The 24,817-nt window shown below is 37.5% G+C and overlaps 1 protein-coding gene across 50 annotated transcripts in view; it reads left to right on the forward strand.

Annotated features, from left to right (window-relative positions):
* Positions 1-24,817, forward strand: part of ANKS1B (ankyrin repeat and sterile alpha motif domain containing 1B) — a 1,062,966-nt gene that overhangs the window by 561,025 nt on the left and 477,124 nt on the right. For all 50 annotated transcript variants that reach the window (XR_014804254.1, XR_014804264.1, XR_014804263.1 and 47 more), the window contains one exon: positions 22,286-22,875. Coding sequence is in view for 26 of the 50 variants with exons in the window: in XM_084957460.1 (XP_084813586.1) it covers positions 22,286-22,875 (590 nt within the window). In the remaining 24 variants the exon portion in view is untranslated. The remainder of the gene's footprint in view (positions 1-22,285; positions 22,876-24,817) is intronic.

A 24,817-nucleotide genomic window follows, 5' to 3' on the forward strand; every position in this document is an offset into this window, starting at 1 on the left:
AACCTGACACAGTGTCCATGAGGATATGGGTTTCATCCTCGGCCTCACTCAGTGGGTTAAGGATCCTGAGTTCCTGTGGCTTTGGCACAGGCCAGCAGCTTCAGCTCCAGTTTGACCTCTAGCCTGGGAACTTCCATGTGCCACAGGTGCAGCTGTAAAAAGAAAAAAATAGGTACTCTTGATTAATGGAGGAAATAAATCTGATGATGAATAATATAAAAGTCATGAGTAAACACACAGATGCTCTCTCTCCTCTCCCTCTCTCCTTCCCCAAATCATTATGAAAGACCAATTATGAATGTACCCTATAAAAATAAACAAGATCAAATACATTAGTTATGTGAATATTTCAAGGATTCACACTGAAGAACCACTAACATAGACGTGTTCTCATTGTTTAGGTGATACTTTTTTTCTTTTAATTACCAAAAAATACACAGAGTGATCCTAAGTTTGTTGAAGGAAAATATATGTGCATAGAAAAAAAGGCTGAAAAAAATATATGTACTTAGACACAAGTATTAACAATAATCATTGCTAGGTATTGGAATTTGGGGTGTCTTTTTCTTCTCTCTTTTCTCTATTTTCACTAATATCTGTATTATCACTTTTATAAATAGGAAAAAAGATTATTTTGTTTTTAAATAGGTTTGTTATTAACCACTGTTAATGTTTAGGTGGATATTACTCTAGATTTTCTTCACATGCAAAGATGTTTATATTTAATTAATTCGCTTATTCATTCAAAGAATATCTTTGAATTGATTGTCTACTCTGTTCCAGGCTTTGTTCTAATCTCTGGATATAGAATTAAAAACAAAAACAAAACAAAACAAAATCTCTACTTTTCTTGAGCTTTGTCTGGGGAGAACAGCATAAATAAGTAGAAAATATATTTTTGATGTTGATAGATAGCATGCAGAAAATATAAAGCAAGGAAGGGGATAAGGATTAGAGGCTGCGCTTTTCAATAGGGTGATATGTGGCGGGCCTCATTAAGAAACTGAGGGAGTAAGGCCTCACTAGTAATAGACACCTGAAAAAGGCGTTGGAGGGAACCATTTGGTTTCCTAAGGAAAACAGCCCCAGCAGAGGGAAATGCATGTACAAAGGCAGTGATGCAAAAGAATGCCTATTATGTTTGAGGAAAAATAGGGAGGCAAGACAGCTAGCTGTAAGTAAGGCAGAAGGCGGGTACGAGACACTTAGGTATAGAATTGGGCTGTAGCGGGCATAGGGCTGAGATCACCTGTGGCCTCATAGCCCTGTTATTCAGAGTGAACTGAGGTTCCAGTGGAGAGTTTTGAGCAGATGGGTGATATAGTCCGACGGTTTTGCTAGGATTACTCTGGCTTCTTTGTTGAGAATTGCCTGAAAAAGGCATTAGGGTAGGAGCTGGGAAGCCAGGTAAAAGCCTAGTGCAAAAGTCCAGGGCTAAAGGTAGTGGGTGGGAAATAGGCAGGTGACACAGGTATATTTTAAAGGTAGAGCCACCAGGATTCACTACACGGTTGGATATGGGGTGAGAATGACTCTCAGGCATTTGAACATACAAGTCTGGTGTTTAAGGGAGAAGTCAAGTTGAAAATAGGGATGTGGGAGTTGTCATTGTTTAGGCGATATTTTAAGGCTTGAGATAGAATGAAACCAACAAGGGAATGAATGTAAACAGAGAAGGGAAGAGGTCCAAGTATGCCAAACCCTGGGATACTTCTTCAATCCTTAGACACTGGGGAGAGGAGAAGGAATGAGCATAAGAGGATGAGGAGGAGCAGGCTGTGAGGTAGGATGGAAACCAGAAGAATGTGGGACCTTGGGATTTAAAGTTTTTCACAGAGGAGAGGTAATATCTGCATTAACTGTGTAGCTGGTAGATCAAGTAGGATGAAGTTTAAAGAGTATTCACTTTAGAGATGTGAAGATTTTGCTGAGGTCGATAAAGGACGTTTTAGTGGAAGAATATGGAACAAAAGCCTATCTGGAGTGGACCTAAGAGGCTAGGAGGAGAGAGATTAGAATTGGCTCCTCTTTTGAAGAGCTGGAACACCACTTTCCATATTTTCTTACTTTTAAGTTAATATTTCTCTTTCTGTGTCAAAGTGGTGGAAATTGCGATATGATTGCATTTCTTTTTTTCCTATCAAGTAGAAAATTACATGATGGCCCCAACCTGAAAAATGCCGGGATATATTTTGCTAAATGAATATGCCATTTACCAACACTTCAGCGGAAGTGGATCTCTCCAGCTTCTATGACCAGGAGAAACCCAAACAAACACACAAACCCTTTGCTTAAGCTAACAGATTGCTATTTTTGCCATGTCTTCTCTAATCAGTTGAGGGGTCATGTGAAAGATAACAATAAATAATTGATTTTCTAGGCCATTCTACATGTATTTAAAGCCCATATAACTCTTCTGTACAGATCAAATGGAAACTAAATTAGGTTCCTGAACCCAATTCCAACATGTGTGTATAGGCTTTCCACATCAACAAGCAATTCTCAAACACTTACAGGGTATCTGAGAATTCAACTCAATTTTATACTGCCTACCCAGAAACAGGATCAGATTCCACATGTTAACAGGCTCAGCACTGTAAGACCATCCTCCGCTTATGATAACAAGTTGCAAACCTAGGTGGTTACCTGTGCTTCTGAACAACAAGTTGTGAAATTGAAGATTCCAATGGCCCCTTCTAACTCAAGAGTCCAAAGGCAAGTCCATTTTGTTTCCTGTACTTTCTGACAAACTGGCTATAAATCAGAGGTCCTCATGACTCCCTCCTTGAGTTCAATTAATTTGCTAAAATAACTCACAAAATTCAAGAAAGCCATTTACTCACTAGATTACCTATTTATCACACAGGATATTAAAGGATATGGATCAACAGCCAGGTGAAGAGATGCACGAGGCAAGGTGCTTCCATGCCCTCTCAGAGTGCACTTTCCAAATCTCCACATGTTCACCCACCTTGAAGCTCTCTGAACCCTGGCATTTGGGGTTTTACGGAGGCTTCAGTCATGATTGATTAAATCATTGGCCATTGAACTCAATCTTCAGCCCCTCTCCCCTTCCCTTTAATCACATGGTTGGTTCTCCAAACAAACAGCCCTCCAGTTACCCATAGGCTTTCCAAATTCCCCTCACTATTATAATGAAAGACACCTTTGTAGCTCTTTTCACAGGAAATTCCAATTGTTCTAGGAACTGTGAACCAGGAAACTTGGATGAAGACTAAATATATATTTCTTACAAATAGCAATATCTCAGGAACATTAGCAGAGTTGAGCAGTGCTGCAGTCATCATCACATCGTTGCCATGGCTATAACACCAAACCCTTATAGAGGATTTTTATTTTACATGGAATATTTCTTACCATAGCAACAGTAGTGTTGATTTAAAATAAACCTAGCTGGATATAATTTATCTTTAACATTTCTGTATATTTCTATGGTGTGTCTTGTTAATAGGATTATACTTTTGATGACTCTCCTGCTCTTTTGAAATGAGACATCTCTTGGGGTGCATGTGAGAAAAATCTAGGCTGCTCATTGCTTGTAGGACTAGAAAACCCAGAGGAAACATTTGAATGTATAACATTCCCAGAGTTTTTTTGAGGATATTTGGGTGACTTGGAGTTCATATTCAGGATAGATCTTTTAAGAATTGAATCAGAGTAATGACACATTTTAGAGTCATTAAAAATTATTTCCATCCTTTTTATATTGCAAAATTACTTTTGTTTAATCTAAAGCTTATAGATCTGCTTTTCTGTTTGTCTTTTTTATTTCTCCAGAGCAGTTCTTTGTTTCACTTTCATAACCAGTTGGGAGAGTCTAAAAACAGAAGCCTTTTTAAAAATAAGTTAAAACCAAAGAACCAACACGCTTGAAAACAATAGACTTGACTGGGGCGGGGGGGTTCTTTCCTCTCTTCCCCCACTACAGACTCTTCTTTTTGGGAAAATTCATGATTACAGTGACTGCAGTATTACAAAGTAAATACATTTTGGTAGGAGAGAAACAAAACCTCTTGGTTCCAAATGTAGTTATTCACTGTAGGCCATTTATTCATCTGGCTCTAGGCTATGGGAATTACTCCTAGGACAGAACTCCCTTTCAAATCTCTTAACTCCCTAGGGGGTCAGAGATAGATGAGAAACTGCCCCCATGAACTTGGCTTATACAGGGGAAACAAAGAAGTTAGTGGTTGAGGGTAGCAGAGGAAAGGCGTGTGGGAAGGGCAAATGCAGCTAGCTTCCTTTGCTTGCAACAGGAGCTTCTTTCAATGCAAAATGAATGCCAAGATAGATCAGGCACTCTACCAAAAAGATACAATAATTTAGTAATACAGTCTGCCCAGGCAGCTTAGCAGCTGGAAATGAGGGAACCTAGGGATTTGCTATAAATGGTGGGGAAATTGGCTGATAGCCCCTTTCCTATATTGAGCTAAGGGAGCAAGAGAAAAGATTATAAATGTTTGAAATCAGAGCCAGATAGCATGGTCTGTTCTGGTCCAAGGGCTGCCAGAACTAGCATTCTCTGGCTTTTGCATTAAATTCTGAGTTTGGCAGAGCATGGGACTAATAGACCAGGAAACAATAGTTTACGTGGAAGTATTTTCTGAAAGGCAGCTCTTGATCTTAAGTTGTTTAAGGAAGGGAATTTTATTATATGCAGTATCTGATAACATACAGTATCTAAGCATAGCATCAATCTTTGGGCTAATTGTGCAATCAGAATAAATACTCAAGGCTCACTGCTAAATCTTGAAAGGGACCCACTGAGTGGTTTTCAAACAACAGTAATGTGTACTCAGGACACACCAGTGGACAGCACATTGTGCTAATGCCATAGGAAATTCTGAAGTAAGCCATAAACAAAACCTTGAGTGGAATGGATAAAAGCAGGCTTTGGACTAGCCAAATTTGTCTCCCATATGGGTATAACCAAGCAAGGGCTCCTGTGCCCGCAAGTCAGAAAGCCAAACTCTAACAGCAGGTGTATGCAGCAAAGCTAGGGCTTATTACAGGGCACCAAGCTAGGAAATGGGAGACAAGCCTCAGATCCACTCTAACTTGGTCTTTGAGTTAGGACTTTTTTAAGAGGGGAAGAACAAAGAGGCTGGAATTAATCATCATCTTGTGACGTTTTGTGACATTTCTTAATCGTAGTTTGGGGAGTCAGGATGTCTGTGGTTTATGACTTTCTAGCCAGGCAGTCTATGACCCCGGGGTCTGCGAGCTCATCTTGCCCTGAAGAAACAACCTAAGTTTGTACATTAATGATGATCTCTAGAATAACAATTTTAATACGTTAACAATGTTACCAACAACAGCAGTTTTAGTCATCTGACTCTGGTTGACTAGTGTTCACTTAGCACAGGACTGAGGTCAGAGGAGAAAACAAAAGAAAGTTTTGAAGAGAGAGATTAATCATCAACTCAGTAAGGGAACTTGGTTTTAGAAGGGCTCGATTTCACTGGCTCCTGTGTTGACTAGCTATGTTATTCTTCTAGAGTTGAAAAGTCACAAGAGTACCTACTTCAGAGACTTATGTGAGGATTCAATGAGGTAAAATGAACTTGAACATAGTAGGTACACAATAAATGTCGGTTCTCCTTACATAATATAGAATCTTAGCTTCTGTAATTTTTGAAATGAATTTCTCTCAAGGGAATTTGTGTCTACTTAAATTAATTTTACATATATGTGAAAACCTAATTGAATTTCGATCTTGGAATATTAAAGGAACATAAATTCTATATAGTTGCCTCTGTGGCTCATTATTATTTGTTCGACTCACACTTTATTTCAATGTGTAAGTGAGCAGCAAAGACGTTCTTAATATTTGGATATAAATGAACACACTAGCCAGAGGACATGAACTACATGACTAGGAAAATAAGGCAGAAAAATAAACTACAGTAAGAGTAATATAATTTATATTATAAATAAAAAATAGCATTTCTGCTAAATATTTCTGATAAGACCAAGCACCCCTGTAAAAGCTCGTTGAAATATGTTGATAGTTATCAAAATTTAGCTCACATTCTCTTTAATTGATCTAGAGTTTAACTACAAAATGACTGGCTAATTTATATATTTTCTTTTTAACTGAATATCATGGAGTACTTGGGATGCTTTAAAACTTACCAAATCTTGGAGTTCCCTAGTGGCTCAGCAAGTTGTTGTCATTGCTGTGGTAAGGACTTGATTCCTAACCTGGGGGCTTGTGTATGCCGTACTTACCAAATCTCTAGGAATTTCTTTTGTATTTTTTATAAATAGACATTTTAGGAGGCTCTTATTTTAAAAAGTTTTGTTTAGTTTGAATTCATAATTAAAATAAGCTTATTCTTCATTTACCTAACTCTAGATAATTTATTGATTTATAAATTGCATTATACATTACAAAGTAACAACATGCATGGCAAGACAGTTTATCATTAATCCTACCTACTCACAAATCATTTAAAGAATCACATTAAAAATTTTCAAGCCCTGATAGCTGTTTTTATTGAAATCTTTATAAATGCAGGTTTTTACAATAAAAATATTTTACTACAAATATCTTGGCAGACTAAGTACTCCAAGAGATCTTTCTGCAATGGAACAAACACAGTCTAAATAAGACATGTTCTTTGAGATGTTGCCTACTCTAACAATCTTTTCTCTCTAAAAATGTGTGTTAGAAGACAAGAAACTCAGCATTGTCCTGAGTGCAAATGTCAGCAATAGCACTGCTATTTGGACATCACACTTTGATTCAGTGGTAAAGTCGTGAGACTGAGTCAAGACTATTCAGGGAAGCTGAAACCTTCTTCAATCACATTGATAAACTGAGATTAAGATCACATAATGAAAGCAAAGGAAACCCTAAGCAAAAGAAAAAGACAACAGAATGGGAGAAAATATTTCAAATGAATCGACTGACAAGGGATTAATTTCCAAAATTTATAAATATCTCCTACCACTCAATACCAAAAAAACAAACAACCCCATCAAAAAATGGGCAGAAGATCTAAACAGACAATTCTCCAAAGAAGACATACAGATGCCCAAAAAACACATCAAAAGATGTTCAACATCACTCATTATTAGAGAAATGCAAATCAAAACCACTATGAAGTAGCACCTTACACCAGCCAGAATGGCCATCATCAAAAAGTCTACAAACAGTAAGTGCTGAGAGGGTGTGGAGAAAAGGAACCCTCTTACACTGTTGGTGGGAATTTAAACTGGTGCAACCAAATTTGAAAAATAAATGGCATTTCTATATATAAAAAAATATAAGTTCAAAATTATTTTTAAAATGATAAATGAACAGGTAAACACAGATTAAGCAGAGTGAAGAGACAATTGGTGAATTGGAAAATAAATTTGAAGAAATTATCCAAAGTATAGCACAGAGGACCAAAGAGGCAAGAAATATGAGAGAAATGAAATGACATGAAGGATGGAATAAGGTTAACCTATTTCTAATCAGAGATGGAGGATGAAATAATAAAGAATATATAGAAGAGGAGAAATTTTTATAATAATTGCTAAATTCTCCCCATAACTGGGAAAAACGTGAATTCATAGGTCCAAAAAACACATTGTATTTCAAACAGGATAAAGAGAAATCCATACTGAGACACATTACTATGAAATTGAAAGATGTAAAGGAGGTTTTCCAAAGCAGATGGAGAAATGATGGATCACCTACAACAAAAGCACATGTATAATGATAGTCAATTTATCAAGGAAAGATATGAAACAGAAAGAATAGAATAATATCTTCAAAGTCTCAGAGGAAAAAAAAAAGTCAACCTAAATTATGAACTAAGAGAAATACTATTTCATAAATGAAAGTATGAAGACATTCACAGTTAAAAATTGAAAACATTTGCTACCAAAAGACTTTTTCCAAAAGGAAAACCTCAAGGTTTACTTCAAGAAGTAAAATGATCTCAGGTCAGAGGAAGGATCAGTGAATATATGAAATAATAAACATTTATGCAAATTGAAATAAAAATAACCCAAATGAAATAATAATACCTTATTTGGAGAATTAACACAGAGAATGAAAACACTGACAAGTGTTTGTTAGAGACAGTAATTGAATTTCAAGTAAGATTAACATCTTCAAGAAGAGGATGGAAAAGGTATTGTTTACTTTTAGACTTTGTTAAGTTTAGAAAGTATGGTAAAATTTTGGAGTTCCTGTTGTGGCACAGTGGAAATGAATCCAACTAGGAACCCTGAGGTTGCAAGTTCCATCCCTGGCCTCACTCAGTGGGTTAAGGATCTGGCCTTGCTGTGAGCTGTAGTGTAGGTCGCAGACACGGCTCGGATCCTACACTGCCATGGCTGTGGTGTAGGCCTGCAGCTGTAGCTCTGATTCACCCTCTAGCCTGGGAACCTCCATATGCTGCAGGTGCAGCCCTGAAAAAGCAAAAAAAAAAAAAAGTCTGGTAAAATTGTAAGAATGCCTAAAGAATAAAAATAAATTGTATAAAGTCCAAGCCAGAGAGAAAAATGGAAAAGAGGAAAAAAAATAAAGAGTAGAAGTGAAAAAATATGAAAGATAAATAAATATCAAAATCTAAAATAGGAGAACCAAGTCTAAATACGCAAATCATCATCAAAATAAGCCTATCTTAGCTGAATTCAGCAGTTAAAAGGGAGAGACGATAGGATGTAGGAACAGAAAACCCAGCTTTACGTGCTTTGACATAGACACATTTGTATAGCCAAGAGCACACCCCCACACAAAAAAGGTAAAGATGGAGGAAGTTACATCTGAGAAATATTGGCCCAATAAAAGCTGATGTACCTATGTCAGTATCACACCAAATAGACTTTAATACTGAAGGCATTACCAGGATATAGAGAGTTGCTATGAAATGATACAAGGTTCAGTCTGACCAGGAAAATATAAATAATTCCAAGGGGTAAAAAACCATAAGTCCACTAAAAGCTGAAAGACTTCAACATACCTCACCCAATTTATGGAATATTTTAACAGCTCAGTTAATAAATTTAATAAAATGCATACCTTTATATCCAGCAATTAGAGAATACAAGTTATTCTCTTGAAACATTGATAAAAGTTAATCTTGAGTTGACTGGCTATAACCATGTTTCTGTACAGATCAAAGATTAATTCATATACATGCCATTTTCTGACAAAATTTAGTTAAAGATACCCATGTATATCTCCACAAATTTGTAATTTAAATCATTTTCAAATAACTTGAGAAATGAATTAGGAGATGACATAAGAAAAGTAGGAGAAAATAAATGGAAAAGAACTGAAATGAATGGAATAGAAAACGAATAGACAAAGTCACAAGTGGAATATGTTCTAATACTTAAGAATGGATTACTTAGGTTGCAGACGCGGCTCGGATCCTGCGTTGCTGTGGCTCTGGCGTAGGCCGGTGGCTGCAGCTCCGATTGGACCCCTAGCCTGGGAGCCTCCATATGCCGTGGGAGCGGCCCAAGAAATAGCAACAATAACAACAACAACAAAAAGACAAAAGACCAAAAAAAAAAAAAATGGATTACTTTCTAGTAAAAATTACAAAGAAAAAAGATTATACACGTAAAATATAACTATGTTACGAGTAAGACGAGATATAACTACAAATACTATATAAGATTCGAGAGAAAATAAGTAAAATTATGAACAGTTTTGTGCCAATGATTTTTTAATTAAATTTTATTGGAGTATAGTTGATTTACAGTGATGTGTTAGTTTCAAGTGTATGGCAACATGAATCAGTTATACGTATACATATATCCGTTCCTTTTCAGATCCTTTTCCCATATAGGTCACTACTGAGTATTGAGTAGATTCTCCTATGCTATGCAATAGGTCCTGTGTGCCAGTGAATTTTAATACTGAGGAGAAATGGACAAATCCTAGATAATTGTAACTTACTAAAACTTCACAAAGCTGCAGAAACTCTAATCCTACAGCTATTAGAGAAATGGAGTAAATAATTTATAATTTCCCCACAACAAAGACTATGTCAAGTCTAGATGATTTTAAAGGTAAATTAAGTAGAGCTTTTAAGAAACAGATCATTCCAATCTCATATAAACTCCTGTACAACACTAAAGAAGTGGGAATTTTCCTCAACTAGTTTTGCGACTAGTAATCTTCCTATCAAAACTAGACAGCTTAAGAAAGGAAAAATTAAAGGCCTGTTTCATTCATGAACATAGATGTAAAAATTCTAAACAAAGTTCTAGCAAACCAAATCTGGCAGAATAGCAAAAGGAAAATTCAGTATGACCAATTCAGCCCATTAATATCCAGTTTGTTTAACATGAGAAAATATGTCATCCCCACTGACAAATTAAAAGAGAAAAATTAGAGTCAACTCAATAGGTGAAGAAAAACATTTGCTGTAAACTCAATATTCAATCATGTTTGTTGTCAATTATAAAATTTTCAGCCAAATTGGCATAGAAGAGAGTATACTTAACCTAATAAATGGTATCTATCCAGGAATTAGAGCAAACATCATTTTTAAATGGGGGAGAGAAGCATTACCTCAACTCTTCACTCCCTGTTCTGGCATGTTACCTTGTAGTGCTGTAGAGACAGTGGCATTTACATCCTCACTCCATTTTATTGGGGTGGACACGTGACTATTTGCCTGTCAGTGTGAGAAGTAGCAGTGTGCCAGTTCCTACAGTGAGGCTTGTGGAAGTATATCGCATATTTCCACTGTGGAAAGAAACCATCATGCAGCCTCTGAACAACCACTATACACTCATGAGATAATAAGAGGGAAGAAGGCAAGTGCTAGCTTAGTATTTGTCTGAAAAATTAATTGTTTTGATCTCAGGAGCCCCAAGCATCTTCAGACTACACTTTGGGAACAACTGCAATAGTGTGCATTTCCTATAAGCAGGTGCATTCTTACACAACCATGACACAATCAAATCATGAAATTGACATTAATATATTTGTCACCACCATCTAGTCATGTTTCAAACTCCTTACAAAATTTGCTAGTTTCCCCAATAATAATTTTTACAATGAAAGAATTTAGCTCGGGATTAGATGGCATTTAGTTGTCTCTTTAGTCTCCTTCCATCTGGAACCGTTCCTCTGACTTTCCTTGATCATCGTTACTTTGACACTTTTGAAGATTTCAGGGCAGTTACTTTGTAGACTGTCCCACAGATTGTTTATTTGATGTTTCTCCATGAGTAGATTTAGGTTATATATCTTTAGAAGGAAAAATCCAGAAGTGATTCTGTGTTTTTCTCATTTCACCCGATCAGGTGGGACATGATTTTGATTTGCTCTATTCCTGATGATATTCACTTTGATCATTTGATTAAGACAGTGCCTCTAAGACTTCTTAAATGTAGATTTACTCTTTCTCTCTTTGTAATTAGTAAGTATTTTGGGGGGGGAGATGATTTGAAATTCTTTAAATTTTACATTCCTAATCAAACTTTTAAATCATTCATTTATTTATATATGTTTATGGGCTAATGTTTTTCTATTTTAGTGAATGGGTTATAATCCATTACTGTAATTACTTACTTTGTTACTAAAATTGTCCTTAGTATAACCAGTTGGAGCTTGTTTAGCTGGCTTCTCTGAACTCTTGACATGCCTCTCCCTTCTCAGAGCACTTCTTTGCTTTCTGACAGAAGGTATCCCAGGGACATCTTGCATTTTCTCTGCCTTGGCCCTGATATCAGTGGTTTTTTGATGGATCCCTATTTCTTTTAGTGGAAGTACATTTAGAAGCCAGGTCTGAGCTTTACCTATTGCTATTGGAACCTCAATTTCCCAGGCCCCTCTCTATGGACAGAGTTAGGTAATATATGCATGTAAATACATACATACACAAACACATATTTGTATCTATATCCATCTCTTTATCTATCTTGAAAATATTGATTATCTCTAATTACAATCCAATATTACAAGGTTCACTTTACTTTTCATATTTCTAACTCTCTCCTTAAACAGTGAGACACCTGGCTCCCATTATCCTTTCTGTAGTTGCTTATTTCATCAACCCCTGTGTAAGTAAGCAATCTTCCATATCTACTGCCACCTCTTTCTTGTGCTAGCTGAGATTTGACTTCCCGTGTGCCAGTTTATCTGTGAAAACACCCTGCTCACCCTCCTAGGACTCTGCCACCTTACAGGAGGCCATCCCCACATGTGGACACCCTCCTTTTATGGATGGGGCTTTGGCGTTCTATGCCAGGCCACCCTATGCATGAACTCTTTCCTTTTCTGGATGGGGGCACCGTCCTCACCCTGTTTGGTTTTTGACACCCCTTGCTAGGCTGCTCCTCTGCAAAAGTATTCTCCTTACTTTGCTAGTTTCCCAACTCCTTCTGCCAGGCCACCCCTCCTGCATTGATTTCCTGGGCTCTGACCTTCTGTATGGGCCACTGTCTTGTGTGTACACCCTCTTTACCTAGTTGGCTCCAATGTTCCATGCTGAGTTACCCCCAAGCATGGACACCACCATTACCTTGCCTGGGATCTGATACCCAACTCCAGGCCACCTCTCCACTAAAGGTATGGCTGCCATCTCACTGGGCTCCATCTAATGACTTGAGGAGTGAATTGCTCATGGAGTCAAAGAATAAGGGGAAAGAAAACGACCAGCCGTCTCATATCTGAGCTCCTCTGCTTACAGTGTAGGTTGTTCTTTCAGAACTAATTATTTTCTTAATTTCTTTTAAATTTCAAGTTACACCTTTCAATTATTTGGGGCCATAGTATTTTTTGGTTTGTTTTCATTAGCTGTTAAACATTGATTTTCATCTCCTTTTTTTGCAATGTCTTTAAATAGGGTTCTATCAAAATCAGTTTCTGTTTCCCATTTTTGATGAGAAGAGATGTGCTGGACTATTCAGAAGAGGTTCCAGTGTGAGAGCAGGCACAGGCCACAGTAACTTCCCCTGCTTCATGGCTCAAAGACTTTCTCCTTTGTTGTTATCATGAAGTATTAAGAAATCTGGGTACTTCTCTGATTGGTTCAGAAAGCCTTCCTGCTGTTACCTCATTCTTTTTTTTTTTCCATTTTTTTGTATTACTCAAATGAATTTATCACATCTGTAGTTGTATAATGATCATAACAATCTGATTTCACAGGATTTCCATCCCACAGCCCAGGCACATCCCCCTACCCCCCAAACTGTCTCCTCTGGAGGCCATAAGTTTTTCAATGTCTGTGAGTCAGCATCTGTTCTGCACAGTCTGTCCTTTTTTCAGATTCCACATGCCAGTGAAAGCATTTGATGTTGGTGTCTCACTGTATGGCTGACTTCACTTAGCATGATAGTTTCTAGGTCCATCCATGTTGCAAAAAATGCTGGTATTTTGTTCTTTTTAAAGGCTGAGTAATATTCCATTGTGTTACCTCATTCTTCTCCAAAGGTGCAAGCTCCTCGCCTTACAAAACAGGGCTCTCCCATTTCTACACTGTATCCTATTACTACATCCAAGGTTTCCCTGCTCCGGACCTCTGTCCCCATGCTGCTTATACTTTCCCAGTACGTGAAATATCTTTCTCCCTGAGATCGCTGGTGTTTCCACCCTGTTCAATTTGGATTCTGCTCCTAAAATTTTTTCTTCAGGGTGAGTCTCTAGTTTACTAAAAGCATGCATTTATTGGATGTTTCTGAGATTCTCAAGGGTCAAAGCTACTTTCAATTGCCTTTTTGCAGGTTTTTTCCTAGCTCTGCTGATTATTCTCTGAGTCTGTTGCTTAGCATCCTGCTTAGTACCAGGCCCTCTCTCCTTTTGGGAATCAGAATCCAAAACCAGGTTCTGGGTCCCATGACTTGCAGGTTCTATCATACCAGTTCTGGATCCTGATGCCATCACAGGACTTGGCTATCTATGCCCATCCACTTTCCAGGGCCATGTGGATACCTGCTTTATTGAAGATAACACTTGGTTTTGGGGTTTTTTTTTTGGGGGGGGGCTTGGTTTTTTTGGCTATCAGATACTCATTATGTGCTTATTTTATTCATTCACTATCTTATATATTGTTTTTATGAGGGCACTTGGGGAAATTAACTTTTAAAAAACACTGCATCATTGTCATGTCCTTGCCATCAGAAATACCAGGTGATCATTTAAAAGTGTAAACCAAATCATGTCAACGCTGTCCCATTCTAACCTGTGATGGTTCATTTTCTCTGTCACTTGAATGGTGCATGGCGGGCCCAGATATTTGGTCAAACATTATTCTAGGTGTTTCTGTGAGGGTGTTTTGGGATGAAGCTAAACTTTATTTTTAAAAATTTTATGTATGTATGTATGTATTTTAAGGCCACACCTGTGGCATATGGAGGTTCCCAGGCTAGGGGCTGAATCGGAGCTGTACCTGCTGGCCTATGCCACAGCCACAGTAATGCCACATCCAAGCTGTGTCCGACCCACACCACAGCTCTCGGCAATGATGGATCCCTAACCCACTGAGTGAAGCCAGGGATCTAACCTGAATCCTCATGGATACTAGTCAGGTTCGTTTCTACTGAGCCGCGATGGGAACTCCTAAAGTTAAACTTTGAAATTGGTAGCCTAAGTAAAACTGATTGCCCTCCCTAATGCATGGACTTTATCCTATCAGCTGAAGGCTTGAATATAACCAAAAGGCTGATGTCCATCCTGAATGAGAGAGAATTCTTCCTGCCTGACAGTCTTTGAACTGGGACATCAGCTCTTTTTCTGCCTTCAGATTCAAACGAGAACATCATCTCTTCCTGGTTCTCAAGCCTACCAACCTTCAGATTGGGACAGTACCATCAGTTCTGGTTTGCAGGCCTTTGAACTTGTGCTGGAACTGCATCTTTCTCTCTCTCTCTCACTCAGGCTCATTTATCACTCTCTCATCACACTGTTGTAGCCACCCTGGCTTTCTTATGGTTCAGAATACCCAAAAGGCAAGGTTCCCATCTTCTTCCCTCTGTCTGAAAAAGTAATTCTCATCCCATTACTTTGCTTTCTTTTATTCATAGAATTTACCATCATAAGAAATTATACTGCTTTTGATTTTCCTACAGTTGCCTCCTTCACTGGAATGTAAGCATCCCCAGGGTAGAACATTGCCTTTGGCACTTAGGACAGTGCCCAGTGACCAGAGGCATTTTATACATGTTGGTGAAATGAATTAAGAATTTCTGCTAACATTTATATGAACCCTAGAATTCCTGAGATATTTTTGATTTTCCAAAGAGGAATGCAATGACTGGTAGATACGTTATAATTTATTTAAAAAAAAATTTTTTATTTTCCCAATGCATTATTATTTTTTTCCACTGTACAGCGTGGTGACCCAGTTACACATACATGTATACATTCTTTTTTCTCACATTATCATGCTCCATTGTAAGTGACTAGACAAGAGTTCCCAGTGCTACGCAGCAGGATCTCACTGCTAATCCATTCCAAAGGCAATAGTTTGCATCTATTAACCCCAAGTTCCCAATCCATCCCATTCCCTCCTCCTCCCCCACCCCCTTGGCAACCACAAGTCTATTCTCCAAGTCCGTGCATTTCTTTCCATGGAAAGGTTCATTTGTGCCATATATTAGGTTCCAGATATAAGTGATATCATATGATATTTGTCTTTCTCTTTCTGACTTACTTCACTCAGTATGAGAGTCTCTAGTTCCATCCATGTTGCTGCAAATGGCATTCTTTTGTTCTTTTTATGGCTGAGTAGTATTCCATTGTGTATATATAACACATCTTCCTAATTCAATCATCTGTCAATGGACATTTGGGTTGATTCCATGTCTTGGCTATTGTGAATAGTGCTGCAATGAACATGTGGGTGCATGTGTCTTTTTTAAGGAGAGTTTTGTCCAGATATATGCCCAAGAGTGGAATTGCTGGGTCATATGGTAGTTCTATGTAGAGTTTTCTAAGATACCTCCATCCTGTTCTCCATAGTGGTTGTATGAGCTTCCATTCCCACCAACAGTGCAGGAGGGTTCCCCTCTAGCATTTGTTATTTGTGGACTTATTAATGATGGCCATTCTGACTGGTGTGAGGTGATACCTCATGGTAGTTTTGATTTGCATTTCTCTAATAATCAGGGATGTTGAGCATTTTATCATGTGCTCGTTGGCCATCCATATCTCTTCCTTAGAGAAATATCTATTCAGGTTTTTGTCCATTTTTCAATTGGGCTATTGGCTTTTTTGCTGTTGAGTTGTGTAAGTTGTTTGTATATTTGAGATTAAGCCCTTGTCAGTTGCATCATTTGAAACTATTTTCTCCCATTCTGTAAGTTTTCTTTTTGGTTTCCTTTGCTATGCAAAAGCTTTTCAGTTTGATGAGGTCCCATGGGTTTATTTTTGCTCTAATTTCTATTGCTTTGGGAGACTGACCAGAAAAAAACATTTGTAAGGCTGATGTCAGAGAATGTTTTGCTTATGTTCTCTTCCAGGAGTTTGATGGTGTCTTGTCTTATATTTATATCTTTCAGCCATTTTGAGTTTATTTTCATGCATGGTGTGAGGGTGTGTTCTAGTTTCATTGATTTGCATGCAGCTGTCCAGGTTTCCCAGCAATACTTGCTGAAAAGACTGTCTTTTTCCATTTTATGTTCTTGCGCCTTTTGTCAAAGATTAATTGACCAAAGGTGTCTTGGTTTATTTCTAGGTTCTCTATTCTGCTCCATCAGTCTGTCTGTCTGTTTTGGTACCAGTACCACACTGTCTTGATGACTGTGGCTTTGTAATATTGCCTGAGGTCTGGGAGAGTTATGCCTCCTGCTTGGTTTTTGTTCCTCAGGATTGCTTTGGCAATTCTAGGTCTTTTGTTGTTCCATATAAATGTTTGGATTGTTTGTTCTAGTTCTGTGAAAAATGTCATGGGTAATTTGATAGGGATTGCATTGAATTTGTAGATTGCTTTGGGTCGTATAGCCATTTTTACAATATTAATTTTTCTAACCCAGGAGCATGGAATATCTTTCTATTTCTTTACATCTTCTTTAATTTCCTTGATTAATGTTTTATAGTTCTCAGCATATAAGTCTTTTACCTCCTTGGTCAGGTGTATACCCAGGTATATGGTTTTTTGGGGTGCAATTTAAAAAGATACTGTATTTTTGTATTCCTTTTCTAATATTTTATAATAAAAGAATAAATTCCTTGTTTTCCATAATTTGTTTTCACCCTAACATGAAATTTGGGGTTTTATTGTTATTCAGGTATTTATATAGATGATAAATATCAAAGACAAAATGAGTTAAAAAAATATTGAACTGCTTGCTATTGGATATTTACTCTTACATTTCTTTGAAATGCTAATGATTCTTCGAATAAGTATCAAATTGGAATTCACACATATTTAGTTCTGTACCTTGGCATGAATATCCACTTGTCAAAAGAGAAGTGTGAAATTAAATGAGACAAGTAATGAAAAACAGTTTAGAATTTAATCTATATTCTTTGCCTCAATTTTATCTAAAGAAATGGTAAGAAAATGAAAAAATTATTTTCAGTGTATACTGTTAAAAATATACAAGCATGTCAAAATAATAATCTTTACTAAAGGTCTAATGTACTGAATTACTACTACCTTTCTTGGTAAAAATGAAACCCTCTAGATTAAAAATTATTGTTGTTAATAACAGAAACACATATTTAATGTGTTCCGTGCTACAGGCATTATTCTAATTCCTTTACTTTTATTTTTTCATTCATCTTCACAATGCTTTTAGTTATATACTGTTGCTATCATCATTTCCAGATGTGAAAATATAAACATTGCCAGAATTTATTTTGAAGTATGTATTAATTCTTCTTTAAATTTGGGATACAGATGAGATCAGTTATCTATTGCCATGTATTAAACAACCCCAAAACTTAATAGCTTAAAAGAGTAGCCATTTATTTAGCTCATGATCCTGGTAGGTGTTTTCTTCCATCTGAGGCAGATAATCTCACCTGGGCTTGTTCGTACAACTGTGGTCAGTTGTCAGGTTGGCCTGGGTTTGGTTGGTCCTTGACGGCCTCACTCACATTCTTGGAAGTTGGCTGGCCTTCAGCTGAAGTGACTGAAGTGACAGGGTGGCTAGTATATTAACCCTGCCTTTTTATTTGGGAGAAGGGGGGATTTTTTTTTTTAAATGCTTTGATATCTTAAGACCTTGCTGACCCTGCAGGCACTGGCCTTCCTTGGGCAAGCCGTTTCTTAGAGATAATAAACTCACCTGAAGATATACCTTTCATATGCAAACCAAACAATCCCAAACCAAACTCCAGCCATTTTCTTTATCAGGATCTCACACTGGGCCACTACCCACCTGCCCTAATCACAACACAGCCAGGTGCCAGACAACTAGGGACAGTTCCACCACCCAGAGCCTGCTGAAAAGGCTTGAACTAACCAATCCTGAACCTGCTGACCCTATTTTGTTCATTACTTCCCATAGACACTACCAGAAAGGCTCTTGCCTACCTTTTCCCCCATTTCTTCTGCCTCCTGAGTAATACTGGTATTCCCCCAGAGTCCCCCCCACCACCACCATGTGTCCCTTCCCAGCCCCCCTGCCCATAGCATGACATGCTCCCTCCTCTTGGGATCTATGACTATGACAATCTATCTTTTCAATGACAATTGTCTCTGAGTCTGCGAGCCTCATTATACTTGAAAAATAATAAAACCTACAATTTTATTTTATTTTATTTTTACACAATGAATTTTATTACATTTATAGTTGTACAACAGTCATCATAACCCAATTTTATAGCATTTCTATCCCAAACCCCCAGTGTACCCCCCCCAACCCCTCAACTGTCTCATTTGGAAACCATAGGTTTTTCAGAGTCTGTGAGTCAGTATCTGTTCTGCAAAGAAGGTCATTGTGTCCTTTTTTTGAGACACCAACATCAAATGCTATCACTTACATGTGGAATCTAAAAAAAACCCCTATAATTGTAAACATCTGGGTAATGTATCATTTCATCATCCAGCAGGCTTATTCCCTTAGAGGCAAGATTCTAAGAGCCCCTGCTTATATCATGCTTGCCCCTGTCCCATGGATCAAAGCAAAGCCCATGGCTGTACCTAGACTCATGTGGGAGGAAGGAATACAGGCTGCAAGAAGCCATTGTGGATTGGGGTCACAGCTGCCACCAGTCCATGAAACAGGCCTTTCAGGAAGTTTCATATCAACTTCTCATTGCCTTTGATTTGAGAAATCCTTAGGGTTTGGCCACTGAAATAATATTTGCCTTTTCACAACTCTTGGCAAAAAATTACCAACCATCATGATGCTAAGAACTTTTATTCAGAAACTTGGGCTTATGGGCTAATAACTAAATTCTTTTTTACTTAGAGAAGTGACTAATTGAGACTAGAGGACTTGGACAATATAAAGCATTTTGAATTTGTGATTATAGTTATTTTGGTCAAATCACACAGGGGATGGTAACCTAATGATTATATTCAAAGAAAATTTTAAATAATATTATGCCCCTGAAAATCTCATTATCATGAACATGATCATAAAACTCTTGACTTCAATTTACGTACTCTTTTTCTCATAATAGACTTACTCTTTTCAGTTTTTCATTTCAAGCTCAAACCCTTTAGCTTTCTTCAGCAACTTGCAAAATAAAATTCTAAAGTTCCTTATTTGAGACTTCCTCTTTCCTTCTATATTATTTACCCATAACTGTCATTCCATACCAACCTGTTTATGTTGTAAAGCATTATGGGGGATCCAACTAGCCTAGGAAGAAAAAAGAGAAGATAAATTGGAACAGAATGCCATATTTTATTTTCTTCTAATATTAACTAACTTACCTCCATGAAGCAGAAAAAAACTCTTTTAGTCTGTTTTCTTCAAATGCCAGAAATAGTAAAAAATAGGAGGAACATGCCTCTTCCCACAAAGAGTCTACGTGATTGTCCTTGAACCCCAGATGGCTCTTTTATTCTAATGGTAATATATTTTCAGAGTTCCTCTTGTGGCGCAGCAGAAATGAATCTGACTAGTATCTATGAGGTTGCTGGTTCAATCCCTGGCCTTGCTCAGTGGGTTAAAGATCCAACATTGCTGTGAACTGTGGTATAGGTTGCAGAGGCAGCTCAGATCCCGTGTTGCTGTGGCTATGATGTATGCTGGTAGCTGTCGCTCTGATTTGACTCCTAGCCTGGGAACTTCCATATGCTGCAGGTGTGACCCTAAATATTATATTTTCCAGGCCAATGGCTATGGGAATTTGATAGCCTTCAGTTTGAATCTCTGCTTACCTAATAAACTAAGTGGGGAAACTTCAACAACTTAAGTTATCTCCATGTTAATTTTCACTTCTAAAAATGGATACAGAGCTCCCTGGTGGCTCCATGGGTAAGGATACTCTGTTGTCCTTGCTGTGGCAGGGGTTCAATACCCGGTCCCAGGAACTTCCACATGCTGCAAGTGTGGCCAAAAAAAAAAAAAAAAAAAAAAAGATATAATAGTGCATAAACTCTGGCCTTGAGAGGGTGTAAACCTGCCTTGTCTCATGCTCATGTCTCATGTTCTTTTATCCCAAGAAGGATCTCTGTTGTGAGGGGAGGGGAAGGAAGGAGTTAGCAAGGACGTAATGTTGCTATACTAGAAACGGACAGAGTTTTTATAAGATAAAGTGTTTTTAATAGTACTGGATGGTGCAGACTGTTTTTCTTCGAGACTGTTGTCTCTTGGACCTCTCCTCCTATCACCCTTGTTTCTTCCGTCTCAGGATACCACTGTGTTAGACCTAGGCAGAAGGTCTTCTTCATTTGGAAAAGCCAAACATTAACCAGGGTAAAGTCTGGGAATATGTAAAGCTAGGAGTATACCTGCTTCTATCAGCTCCAAGAGAGCGAAAAGTATATGGACCTGGGAGCAAACTTCAGTAACGGAATCAGTTTGTCTGTAGCATCCTTTAGGCAAATAGCTATTGAGACTTATTGTGGTTGCCAATTTGTTTACATATTCTGGCCAAATCCCTTTCTATCAAAAAATCATGATTGGTGTTAATCATTTCAGAGGATTGTTATGATGATCAAATGAGGTGATGTAAATATAACCTCTAATTCAGTGTGTAGTAAATAGCACATATCTAATAAATGTTACTTGTTAATTTATAAAAGCTTTGGTGCATTGAGTGTATAATAAAAACTAACTTCTTTAAAGTGTGAGTTAGCAAGTCCACTTTGAATGTGTTGTTATTATCTATTATACCTTCGGCTATATTTTACTTTTTCATAAGATTAGGTTATAAGCTTATTAGGTAATGTACCTTTTGATCATGGCAAATGTTTAGCTGAATATGAGTTAAAATGACCAATAAAAAAAAGTAAACGGACTTCCTTTGCTAATTTCTTTGGCCAGGTTTTTTCATAGTATGTCTTTAAAAGACAAATTAGGCCATTAAAAAAAGTGTGGTGTATTTTAAATCTCAGAGAACATTTATGTTTTATTTTAGAAAAAATTAAAGCAAAAAAATATCATTTGCCTTTGGTTTCTTTTCTGCATTACATTTTCAAAGATCTGAAGAAACTAAATAACTAATGGTATTTCTTAGAAGAAGGAAAAAGATAGCTTTGTGTGAGTAGCTCAACATTAGTTTATTGTAAAAGAGTCTCATTTTTTAGTGATATTATGGATTGCATTGTTTGCATATGTTAAGCCTGAACAAATCATTTCTGTCTAAATCATATATTCTGGATAGAATTAACCTTAATTTTGTATTCAAAGTAACACTATCAGGATTATTAACCTGAACTTACTTCTATGTCTTTTCAGGATTTTGTTTTTGAATTTATTTGCTGGGAGAAGGGCAAAGGGATGTTGTTATATATGATCTTGATTTACCAGCCTGATGTCTTACTGCACAATGTTTTACTTACTGCAAGAGTTTGAACATGGGTGTCCCATTTTAAGAAAGTCTGATTTTGTTATCCAATATAAAACCTACTCCCTGGGGAAAATGGAAGAGTGTGGGCAATTACTCAATTAATACCCAATTCATACCTTTGAAATGCACCCTAAGGCATAGCAGGAAGATCTGATTCACACACACACACACACACACACACACACACACACACACACACACACACACATTCATTTTCTGCATAGCACTTAGGGTCATGAGTACTTCATAAAGTGAGGATATCACTGTGTAGCAATAAATCAAATGTTTGGACGCTGCACACGTTCTAAAGGGCACTGCTATTATGTCAGGGCTTTCAGAGTCCTTTGTAAACAAGCATCCTGACCTTCTACTTCTCTTTTGCAGATGGTCTCTCTCAACAGCAGGACAATGATCCCCCCAAAGAGTATGATCCTGGGCAATTTGCAGGCCTTCTCCATGGATCCTCTCCAGCCTGTGAGTCCCCTGAAAATCCATTTCATCTCTACAGGAAAAGAGATGACCATGAGGAAGGAAAAGATGAAGTCAGTTTGGCAAATAGTCCTTTGCCTTTCAAGCAGACTCCCATAGAAAATAACTCGGAACCCTTGGTAAAGAAAATCAAACCCAAAGTGGTCAGTAGAACAATTTTTCACAAAAAAAGCAACCAACTTGAAAACCATACCATTGTTGGCACTAGAACAACGAGGAGTGGATCCCGGAATGGGGACCAGTGGATTGTGAACACGGGGGGCTTTGTGGAGAGAGCCTGTACCTTGGGGAGAATAAGGTCACTGCCAAAAACCCTGATCGACATGCATCTATCGAAAAGTGTTTCTAAATCAGATTCTGATCTCATTGCCTACCCTTCAAAAGAGAAAACACCAAGAGTTAACTGGACCGAATCTTCAACTGCTGAACACTGTTCTAAAGGGAACTCTGAAAGAACGCCCTCCTTCACTTCGGAATGGGAAGAAGTAAGTCAGGTTCTTCTTGTTCTTTGGGTAAAGCTTTAGAGTTGAGGGCGTTTGAAGGGAAGGATTTTCAGCTTTTTAAGTCTTTCAAAGGAAAAAAAACCTAACAGACACACATATCTCCAAGTAAAAGGGAAAGTTTCTAGAAGTAATACATGATAATTTCACAGCGAGTATAAAAACCAACACAGTTTCACTCATGAAAGGAAATCTATTGTTTCCATAGAAATTTATATCAAGCAGAAGTAATAACTAGCTATAAGATACAAGAGAATGTTCACTTGATATCCTGCGAAGCATTGCAGCTGACAAATTGAGAAAAATCTTTGTATTTTTGTTGCTCTGTATCCTTTTGCTACTTGCTAAACTATTTGCCAGCTTTCTTTAAGGTATCTTACATTTTTAGAAGAGCCTCTTATAATCATAATCTTAATGATAAGCAGAATGATCTGGCCCTTCTCCAAGTACCATACCAAAAATACAAATTACTTAATAGATCCCATTACAACTATAAGGGAGACATTAAAGAAAAACGTGTCGGGGTCCAGTATCACCAATTTAAGCTCTACTTCAAGACAGTCTCTAATTTTACATAATTATTCAGAAAGTACATGTCCTAGTGAAGTTATAAAATATCATCCTTTGTCCCCAGGGAAGACTGAATCATAAAGTAATGAAGTTTCTTGATTTTTCTTGAATTTCTTCAAAAAATGGGCCACATTCTTCCTTGGCATTTCATTCTAATGTGTCACATTTTATCTCTCAAAAGACTGTGCCAGTTAGATTAGGTTTTGAAGCACAATAGATCACTATAGTATTCTGAGAACTGGAAATGGAAGTGGTTCTGGTATTGACATCCTGAATTGCGCTGTTTGAGAAAATCACTTAATCTCTCTGCATCTGTTTCAGGGGGAACAAAATGGGACATTTAAGTAATGCTCATTGTCCTTTCTGAAACCTGCTGTCTTACTAAGGTTGCTAGGATGGTGAGGAGAGGGCTTAAACCATGAATGGCTAAAGCTCAGAGGTCATATATTTCTATCAAGTCCATAGCAGTAGATCGATAGTTTGAGTTGACCCATTTCTTATATTTCTTAACTCTGTGGATAACATCTGAAATCCTTTTTGGAATAAAGCAGGATTAATTAACACTTAACTATTAGAGTCAAGTTTTTTCTATGCCTAGATTCTTGTGATTACACGCTGCAAATCAGCGTGTGGCTGGTGAAACCACTTAACAGGAACTTGGTTCCAAAGGCCATGGTTCACTGGTCAGATGAGATGCAGGCTCTCAGATAGAAGAGGAAGGATGCCCGAGAGGGTGGGCATTGTCACATGAATTTCTCCTCAGTTCCTTTCCCATCTGTGTGTAAAGCACACACCATTTCTAATTTACTGACCTGTGCAGGTCCAAACCAAGTTCATTTTAGGAAACACAAAGAAAAGGCAAGCTGATTTTGAAAATTTAAGAAAGGGAAACATAATTGGTGTTTCGAAAAGCAATTCAAAAGATATCTGCCTTGCTTTAAACCTTTCTTTGTCAGTCTCTTAATGGTGCTACTGCCGTGGTAATGATGTCAAGAATATATGCTTCCGGCATTTGAAAGTTATTTTAAAATGCAATGCTGTATGCTAAGTGAAATGAGTCAAATAGAGAAAAGTCAATACTGTATGATATCACTTATATGTGGAATCTAAAAGATACAACAAACTAGTGGATATAATAATAATAATAAAAAAAAACAACAGGCTCAGAGATATAGAGAACAAACTAGTGGTTACCAGTGGCGAGTAGGGTGGCTCTAGGGGTTGGGAGTTAAGAAGGACAAACTATTGGCTATGAGATAGGCTCAAGAATGTATTGTATCATACAGGGAATATAGCCAATATTTTGTAATAACTGTAAATGGAAAGTAACTTTTTGAAATTATATAAAGATTAAAAA

Source organism: Sus scrofa, chromosome 5 (genome assembly GCF_054392235.1).
Source record: "Sus scrofa isolate SSC_HxYL_T2T_F1_AM1 chromosome 5, Sscrofa_HxYL_maternal_Yorkshire_Landrace_v2.0, whole genome shotgun sequence".
Lineage (NCBI taxonomy): Eukaryota > Metazoa > Chordata > Mammalia > Artiodactyla > Suidae > Sus > Sus scrofa.